Genomic DNA, 10,281 nt, shown 5'->3' with positions numbered 1-10,281 from the left:
GATGACCCAACTCCAGCGAAGACTTCAGATGATGCAAACTCTGAATCAACATGCACCAATGCTATATTTTTCTAAATGTCATAATTATTTGTTAACAAACAAGTATTCATTACTTCAATGAGCTCATTGTTTCTGCATCAACTTATTACATTGTTTCAATTAATATATTTTTAGCTAACTGTGATTTTGTATATATACGTTTCCTCTGATAACAGATTACTCTAAATTGTAATATGGACTCGTGCACTTTCTGTAAAGCTGCTTTGAAATAATGTGTATTGTGAAAAAAGCTCTTTACAAATAAATGTGAATTGAATTGAATTTAACCTTCTGGGGTCATTAGGTATTTTAATGATCAAAATGAAACAATCAACCAATCTGAAAATCAACATCCTCATCAAATTGACATGTTTATCCATTTCTACATCATAAAGAATTAAAGGGTGCCTATTATGCCCCTTTTTACAAGATGTAATATTACTCTTGGGTGTCCCCAGAATGTCTCTGTGAAGTGTCAGCTCAAAATACCCCACAGATAATTTATTATAACGAGTGGTAAATGAAATATTTTGGGGGGCGTGGCTAAAAAATAGCTGTTTTGGTGTGTATGACTTTAAATGCAAATGAGCTGCATATTCCCGCCCCATCTTCAGAAGAGGGCGTAGCGTATACATCTCTGCTTTGCAATAAACATTCGGTAGAAGCAAGATGACTGAGAGCGAGAGACTCGGTATTCAGCCCTACATGTATAAACCGGAGTCAGACTCAGATGAAGGAGAGACTCCGGCAGAAGAAACACCTTTGAGAATGAACCAGGATGTCTCGGAATGCTTATTTGATACATTTATGTACTTGTAGAGTTTTTGTAGCCAACACACACACATACTATGATAATGTCGCTATGCACTTTAATGAAATGACACATGCACTCAAATACGGTTAAAACTTAAAAACGCCTTTGCAAATAAACATAGCTTTCTAAATGTATTGTCTTAACAGAAAACTGTAGCAAATTAGCTCAAAAGAAATGTGAATAATTAATTATAATTCGTTATAATTAATTATAAATATTTTGATTAGTTAATAGAATTAACTTAATTTAGTAGAATTAATATTACAATCAATGAACCTGTGTGTCCAGCGAAAACTCAGTGTTAATTAATTCTAAGAAATATTCAGGTTATGGGAAATGTCTTTCTTACTGTACAGCATGTAGTCAAAATCTGCATGATTAGGGACTCCAGTAGATGAGTATGTGAGACATGAACAAGACTTTATTACCTAGACTAAACACTTAAACTATTCTAACATATTCTAACATTCACGACTATACGTGATCTTGTGAACAGTGATTTTAAAGTGTGAAGATGTCACACACTCTGGAGTTGTGTGAGCCAATAAGAAGTTGTTTCTTTGGAGGGAAGTTTTACGATGCTTTGTCCTCTAGCAGGGCATTTTACATTTACATTTATTCATTTAGCAGAAGCAGTTAAACGTACAGTAGGACAACAATATGCAAGTGCTATGACCCTTCTCAGTTTAATCTAAAGTGGTAGGCTACAGTGTTTTTTTTTTTAAATAAATATAATAGAAGAGAAAGTGTTAATATTACTGGATCAAGTGCTGCCGAAAAAGATGCGTCTTCAGCCGTTTCTTGAAAATGGCTACGGACTCAGCAGCTCTTTTACTTTTTCATTTGAATATGTAATTTGATTGGGTGTTTAAGCGAAGAACCTTCAAGATTCTTATTATACTAATGTGGCACTGAGTTAGCAAAATGTAATGTAAATTAACAAACTGAGAGCGTAGATTGGAGTTCATAGAGAGCAAACATGCTACACATGTGATTTTGGTTAACCATAGTATGCAAGTCTGAAACATTAATCCAAAAGAATTTAAAAGAGAGAATGAACACATAGGCCAAACCTCATAAAAGGAAAATCATGAGATGGGTAAATTGGATACGTGTTTATACAGTCTCAAGTGGTTGTATATAGAATATATAGGAATAAAGCGCTTTCTTTGTCCTTTTCAACACAAATTAAGTAAGAGCCAAACTCTCTGCAAATTCCTGGTCGTAGCAGTCTTATCAGTCTTGACGTGTCCTGTAACCAGACACCTGGTTCTGCCTGTGTGTTCGCTTCATTTGGGATGTTAGTGGCAGTTTTCAGCAGATGGGTCACACATAGAAATCTGCTGAAAATCTGCTGGGGCAAATGGATTTCTTTGTCCTTGCTTCATGATTTTTATTTTACATTTTTTTTTTTGATTAGTAAGTTTGTTTTATTGCATGGAGTTTGTTTTTTGTGAGAGCTTGTGTGTTCAGTCTTCCAGTTCCTTGTCACTCTTGCCTCTGGCTGGAAACAGTTAATATTCACCTAATATTATTGATCTGACTGCACTGACACTGTTGGACGAGACCTGAACTGAGCTGATGATGACATCACTGTTTTCTCTACAACTGCTATATAGATTAAATGAACTAAATTAATAATTGATGACCCTGAATCAACACTGAACACTTCCTCTGAACAACGACACTATTTTCTTTTAGAGTTGCTGTACAGCTGAAGTACAGCTGGCATGAATCCTGTCTTAAGCACTTGTAAGTTGCAGTGTTCTCTGTTCTCGTTGTTTCTGTGTTCATTCCTGTGTCCTGTGGCCATGTTTGTAGTTTTCTCTGTTGATTAGTCTTCCTCAGGTGTGTCTTGCTGACTTGTTAAGCTTGTTTGCTACTGTGTATTTAAACCCCTGTGTTTCATGAGTTCTTTGTCAGGTTCTTTGTCAGGTCTTGTCCTTGCAAAGCACTGGCAGTCACTGCTCAAAAGTGCTGGAAAACTGCTTACATTTCACTCTTAAAAATCTGTAGTGTGAACTTTGTACATAGTGGAGAAATTTGCATATAGAGAAAACAGGAACAGAGCCAGATACCTTTCACATGAATGAAGTATTGCATTGACGGGTCTGTTGAGGCTTGTGTGTGTTTGTCCAGCCCTCTGAAGAGCTTTATATAAGACAGAAATCTGTCAGACAAACATCTCTCAGACTCGATCGAGGAGAAGCTGCTCTTCTGACTCCGGCTACAGTCCAACAGGTTAGTGTGTTTCTAATACTGAGCACTTGTGGACTCACAGTTCATTTGAACACCTGTTTTCTGGAGCCACTGTTATTTTGTATTACAGACCTTATAAATATGCTAACTAGTAATTAATCAAATACATAGAAATTGAATATTTAAGTCAGAAGAAGATATTGAATATAAAATACAGAGGATAGGAGATAGTAACCATGAATAACTGCATTGTTAATAAATAAATAAAAAACTTGCTCATATGTTTGTAAAACATGTCAGAAAGTTTATATAAAGTTCCTTAGAAGAATATAAGGTATGCTAGTGTTTGAGGTTTACTTTACATCCAGTCATTAAACTTCAGTTAACTATGGTGTAAAACACATCAGAAAGTGATTTGGGGATTATAAATATCTTGGCTATAAAATAATTGTATTTGTCATTTGTCTTATGATACTGTCAACACTGGAAAAATGTCACAGAGAAAAATAGGCTAAATTAAATATGACACCTGTCACTCAAAACTACAGGTGAAGCCAAAAATATGAATAAACAAAAACTGTTGGCTTACTTGCTATACTGCAAAATGAAATCTTTTTTAACATGCGTACATGCAAGAACAGAATGTCTCTTTTTCAAAATCCGACCACAAAGGCTGAATGTTCCCTCTGGTGCGCTCGTGTCTCTCGGGATGAGCCCCAGAGTGCAGTCTGGACGATGGGGCGGGGCTACACGTGTCGCTCCGCCCACCCCCAATTTAATTGGTTTATTTTACAGCAATCTAATTGGCCTAGATGATTCAAGCCTGAGCATGCGCATTCCTTTATGTACTATTTTGTGAATGATTTGGCTGTATTAAAGAACTATTAAATCATATGTAAAAGTGTCTAACTATGGACTTCTTGGTTATTGTTCTAATCATGTGTGTTTTAGGCTATGTGTTGGTGGGTATTATCACAAAAGAAAAAAAGTAGAAGGACAAATAAGGAATATTTATTGGGGGAAAATATGATGTCTTTAAAGGAACTGTCAATTTGTATAATTGTGTTAAATGTGTTTGAATTGAAAGACATAATAAAGTACATAATTATATATATATATATATATATATATATATATATATATATACTAAAATATTTGTTATTTGGACATTAGATGTGCCTTATTTAGAGTTTTAAACCTACAAGTGTATTTTTATGATATATTCAAATGTAGGCTAATATACTGTCAATTACTAAGCTCAGATTCATCTTACCAGTTAAAATTCATAATGTGCTTTTGTAATTATTTATTTTTAATTTTCTGATTTTAACTTCTGCTTTAAAGCTTTTTTTTAGATTGTGATCTAATGTTCTTCTAATAATCATAAACATGTACTACAGCTGCCAAACAAACCAGAGAGAAATGTATTCATAAGTCTATATTGTCTAATTTATCATTGTAGCCTTATTTAAGTTTGAGATTTTCTGTATACTGTGTATTTATTTTTGGACTAATAGTGGTTAATAAAGTCCAATAATGGTATGAGAGAGTGTCAGTGGTAATATCATAGTGTTCCTATTGGTCAGTGTTAGAGGATCTGTGTAACAGCTGAGGCTTAGCCTGACAGTTAGCCTGCCCTGGACCAGGCTAGTTTCCCAGCATAAGTTGCCAGGGTAACTGAGTTTGAACTATTTTAAGTTTGCTTTATGAAACAGAATCCACCGACAATAAGCCTGACTAACCAAAATAAGCCTGGCTTATACTCTAATCTTGGTTTATGGAACAGCCCCCAGGAAACACTGAAAACCAACTCATAGTCCAAATCAAACAAAGACCAGGGCTGCATTCCAGTCCACTTTTAGACACGCACTTGCGAACTTCCCTAAGCACTTCCCCTCGGGGGAATCCTTGCTGCCATTTTGAAGTGCGTTCCACTTCGTGAAGTTTATATGGACGGACCCTCGTTCCCTCGATTTTGACAGAGGGAGCGAGTCTACTTCATATGTACACTTCAGGCACCCACAATATCCCACAATGCAGTACGATTGTGACGTCCCCAGAGATCTCATCTAATCACCACCACAACAGACAACTCTATTATATATTAATTCAAATTGTTTTTTTTATTTAAAACAACTCAAATACACCTATAAACATTTGGATGCTGCATTAAACAAATTCTTAAAGGGAAAAATAAATAAATAAATAAATAAATAAATCAACTCCACAGCTGATTCCAAGTGATCAAGGGCTGAGGACGTTCCAGTTCAGCCCATAGCAGTTTCCGCCAGTAGTGGGCACTCGTGCAACGTAAGCAATGACGTACATCTGAGTGAATGAGACGGAGGGAAGTTAGCGAGTGAAGGGCTTGACAATTTTGGACTGGAACGCAGCACAAATGTGACCGTTTTCTGAAAATGTTACTTTTTTTTAAAAATCCTCAAGTTCAAGATGTGCCGTTTGGAATAAGAAGTGCTTCTTCTGCTAGATGATTAAACACATTGAAATAAAAATCATACGTTCACATTCATTTATCATCCCTCATATATAAAGCTGTTATGATAATCAGTGAGCTCAATCTATAGAGGGACTAAAATAACAGCATTCATCTGGTGTGGAGATTGAATGTTTGGTTTATTCTGTGTTGCAGGTTCAGGCACGATGAAAGGCATTATTCCCAGGAGCAAAGCAAAAGGCATTGACATCTGTGGAGCGCATGGCTACTATTATATAATCCGCTCTGATCTCGACTGCTATATGCAGATACGTGATTTAAATAGAGGTTCAGACATCTCTATTTGGAGTCTGCACCCTTCCTGCAAAGATGGAGACCATTACTTTGGTAGTAGAGATGGCTACTTTTACATCATCAAGGGCAATTCCTACCGCAGAGTCAAGAACCTGACGACAGACAGCGATGCTGAAGTATGCAGTCTTCCTCCCAGCTGCCGGGGGGGAGACCACTACATCGCAACCATTGAATATTTTTACATCATCTTCCAAGAAAGAGGCACTTACAGAAGAACAGCAAACATGAATCAAGACTCGGATGGTGTAGAATACGACCTGCATCGCAACTGCGGAAATGGCCTCTATTACTGGGGCAACTCAAACGACTGCTACTTCCTCAAGCCAGTCACAGATTGGGGAGTTGAGTTCGGCGGTATCGACTTCAGAAATGATCAGCGCACTGCTGTCTTGTCTGTTCATCCTGATGTTGTTAACTTCCTTCCTGGTGGACTGTCCGTAACTAAAGGCCCATCCTTTGGGATGTGGGAAAATATTAAAACTATAACTAATGACAGCAATACACCAGTGACATGGCAAAGGAAAATCAATAAAAAGGTTGGATACACTAAGGAGAAGATGACCCAGATCACACACAACTGGAAGATATCCGCGTCAGTCACAGCTGAAACTGGAGATCTTGCCAAGCTAATTGCGAAGGTTCAGTTCACCTTTTCTGCAGAATATGGAGGTTCACACGTCAGCACTGAAAGCCAAAGCTGGAACGAACTGACTGAAGAGGAAGAAACACTCACATTTGAGCTGAAGCCAAACGAGTCTGTATATCTGTGGCAGTACAGACTGGGTCTCGGTAAAGAACCAGTGCTGTTCTGCCGTGATTTAAAGATTACAAATGATCCAAACCCTCCAACTAAAGTCCCACTGCCACCCGCTCAATCATGAAAACATATCAGGATGATTTAACTCCAAGAATAATCAAGTGCTTCAGTTAAATACATTAATTATAACTTTTCAAGCCAATATTTAGATATCTGCATGCATTTCTTAAAATGAGGCTTGAGAATTGTTTAATATAGCAAAGAGATTGTTCAGTTACAGTCAATATAACTACAAATTACAACACTATCCATTATGATATTATTGAAACTTTGTCTTTATGATAAACTGACAGAATCCTACTTTAAATCTCATGAAATATCTTCTTAAAATCTCACACATGTAACCTAACCTCAAATCTTTCAGTATGGTGACTAGATCAGGCTTTGGGACATTGTTACTAGAGTAAAATGGGTGCTCAGACTATATTATTGTAGATGTAGTCTAAAGCCCTATTCGGATGATAATTGTCTCTCATTGTTTCCCATTTACAGGGGTTAGTCTGTGATTTTATTGCCGTCTGAATCCAGAATGTCAGTGTTTCAGGGTCTCCCAACACCCACGTAAAAATCCCCGGCCATATTACCTTCTGTTTTTTGACAAACACCAAGGTCGTGTGGTAATTTAATTGACGTCCGAATCCACATCTCTGAGTTTACAAGAAGAGATTAATTCAAAATTCACTGTTTAATTCCTTTTTGACCACTGCAGAGCACCGTACAATAACTGTTGTGCTTCGCAATTAATTGGTATGCATTTTAAAGATCTAGCGTAGGCTATTTATAGGACCGATAGACCAAAAAGGGGAGGGGGGGTAGCAATTTATGTTAAGGACAGTTTTGAAGTTTCTGTGTTGCTCTCTGAGTCAGTAGTTAAAAAATATGAATTATTAGCTTTAAATCTTATCGTTTCCAAGACTTTACATCTTACTGTTGTTGGTTGCTACAGACCCCCATCAGCTAGTACTGATGCCATTTCCTCTCTGATGCACTCGGTGTCTTCTTTGAATTATAAGGAGCTTGTTCTCCTCGGTGATTTTAATGTGAACTGGCTACAGTCAGTATCTGATTGTTTCAAAGCAATTTGTGACTCTTTAAATCTCTTTCAGCTAGTTGAGACATCTACTAGACCCAATTCGAAGGATCACAAAAAGTCCACATTAATTGATCTTATTTTCAGTAATTTGCCTCATAAGTACTCTTTGGCCTCTGTATTTGCTAATGATGTTAGTGATCACTGCGTCGTTGCTGTAGTCAGAGATACCAAATTACCCAAGCACAAACCACGTATTATCACTAGACGATGTACACGGCACTTTAATAAACAAGCCTTTCTTTTTGATGTAGCACGCTATGATTGGGACAGGATTTTTCTTATTCCCGATGTTGAGTCTGCCTGGAATTACTTTTATAATGGATTCTTATCAATCATCAACAGGCATGCACCTTTTAAAAAATTCCGTGTTAAAGGTAGGGATAATCCCTGGTTTTCTGAAGCCCTTTCTCTTCAAATTCGTGAGCGGGATGTGGCTTGGGCAAAAGCTAGACATCTAGGCTAGGCCTTCGATACAGTGGATCACGGAATCTTGCTGCACAGATTGAAGGTGGTTGGTTTATCAAGTCACGTTATTCCTTGGTTTAAAAATTATCTGAGTGGAAGAACCCAGTGTGTTCAAGCCGAAGGTAAACAATCTGATTTATTAGAGATTTCCAAAGGTGTTCCCCAAGGATCGGTGCTGGGGCCCCTTTTATTTACCATTTATATAAATAGCCTTGATTATGACATTCAGGATGCCAACTTTCATTTCTATGCCGATGATTCTGTTGTGTATAGCAGCGCTTCCTCTGGACAGCAAGCCTTGTCTAAGCTTCAGTCAGCCTTTGATATTATTCAGTTAAGGCTTCACAGTTTAAAACTTGTTCTGAATACTGATAAAACCAAGTATATGTTATTTACCAAATCAAAAAAACTTGAAAATAATTTAGTATCTCTTCAGACCTTTCAAGGTACAGTGATTGAATCAGTAAAAGAGTACAAATATCTAGGCATCATAGTTGATGATGCCCTATCTTTTAGTTCTCATATCACTCAACTGAAGAAAAAGTTGAAAATCAAGCTTGGGTTTTATTTCAGGAACAAGTTTTGCTTCTCTTTTAATGTAAAAAAGAAATTAGTCTCTGCTACTTTTCTCCCTGTTCTCGATTATGGTGATGTTGTATATCAATTTGCACCTTATTATCTTCTTTCTTCCTTAGATGCCGTTTATCATGGCGCTCTAAGGTTTATATCAAATTGTAAATCCTCAACTCATCACTGCACCTTGTACCATAGAGTAGGTTGGCCTTCTTTGTCTACCAGAAGAAAAACGCACTGGTACTTAATTATTTACAAAGCCATCTTGGGGTTGTTGCCTTCTTATCTCTGTTGTTTTGTGCAGCAGAAAATTATCAAGAACTATTCTCTTCGTTCGCAAAACTTTTATACTCTTTTTGTTCCTTTTGCTCGAACTGAGTTTGGTAAGAAGTCTTTTATGTATGCAGCGCCGTTTGATTGGAATCTCCTCCAATCTAAATTAAAATTAGAAAATCTACTGACTCTGGACCGTTTCAAATCAGTTATCCGGCAAATGGAAGTTGATCTAACATTATGCAATTGCTTGTAAGGTTTTTTTTTTTTTTTTTTTTTTTTTTTTTCTCTAATCTGTTTGTGTGATGTTTATCTGTGATGTAACTGAATGTATTGCTGCACATTTTGGCCAGGACACTCCTGTGAAAGAGATTTTTAATCTCAGAGAGCTCTTTTCTGGTTAAATAAAGGTCTAATAATAATAAAAATTACTGTATTACTGAAATGCTGGAAAGCATTATATTTCAATATTTCATCACCGCTCAAAAGATAAAGAAGAAAAGCACGTAAACATTTGAAATGGTCTGTTATTATGGCAGCAATTATATAGCCTACATTAAAAAAATAAACCGAGCAGCTTTGGGTTTACCTCATGTAATTTTGCATTAATTATTAATTGGCTGTATTAACTTATTTCCACTCATTTTCAAATTTTTAAAACGACATCCATCATTTTTAGATAAATTACAATACAGACAATTATTAGTGTGTAGCCTATATTTTATTTTTAAACTGGAGGTTTAAATAATCAAATAATAAATAGGACATTAGGCTATTTTCTTCTTATTAAGTTAAATATGAATTTATTCTTATTATTCCAAGCATATGACATTTTATTTATTTTATTTTATTGCGACTGACCACGTGAGCAGTGCGTTCCCGGGTTCATAGGATCACAAAACTCGCTCTTCCATCGTCAATAAATCGGCATCCGAATGCATGAGTTTATCACTGAGGTGACATGCACATTTATTTTTATGGACGTCCACATGAGAAACAATTACCGTCCGGATAGGGCTATAGTGTATCAGAAGTCGACTGAAGTGTTTGATTCACAAGTCGTAAAATGCGCTGCATTCTGTACTCATGCATTTGGTGTATACATGTAATTAAAAGCTTTTTGGTTTTCACATATTTCACTTTATGGAATACAATATGGATTTTTGCTTTTAATATGCTAAATAAAGCTGGATACTGCT

General features: G+C 36.4%; 1 protein-coding gene across 1 annotated transcript; it reads left to right on the top strand.

Moving 5' to 3' along the window:
- Window positions 1-3,005: 3,005 nt before the first annotated feature.
- Window positions 3,006-10,281, top strand: LOC311298397 (uncharacterized protein). The gene is made up of 2 exons (XM_084421261.1): window positions 3,006-3,094; window positions 5,703-10,281. Exon 2 carries the CDS (start codon window positions 5,714-5,716, stop codon window positions 6,740-6,742), a length of 1,029 nt encoding a protein of 342 aa, XP_084277387.1. The 5' UTR covers window positions 3,006-3,094; window positions 5,703-5,713; the 3' UTR covers window positions 6,743-10,281.

This window comes from Rutilus rutilus, assembly GCF_951802725.1.
Source record: "Rutilus rutilus genome assembly, chromosome: 10".
NCBI lineage: Eukaryota > Metazoa > Chordata > Actinopteri > Cypriniformes > Leuciscidae > Rutilus > Rutilus rutilus.
The sequence above is the reverse complement of the archived record's forward strand: the minus strand, read 5'-3'. Positions and strand labels throughout refer to the sequence as shown.

Coding starts and splice junctions, on each gene's coding strand:
- LOC311298397 (XM_084421261.1), top strand. CDS start 5,714: ATGAAAGGCATTATTCCCAGGAGCAAAGCAAAAGGCATTGACATCTGT.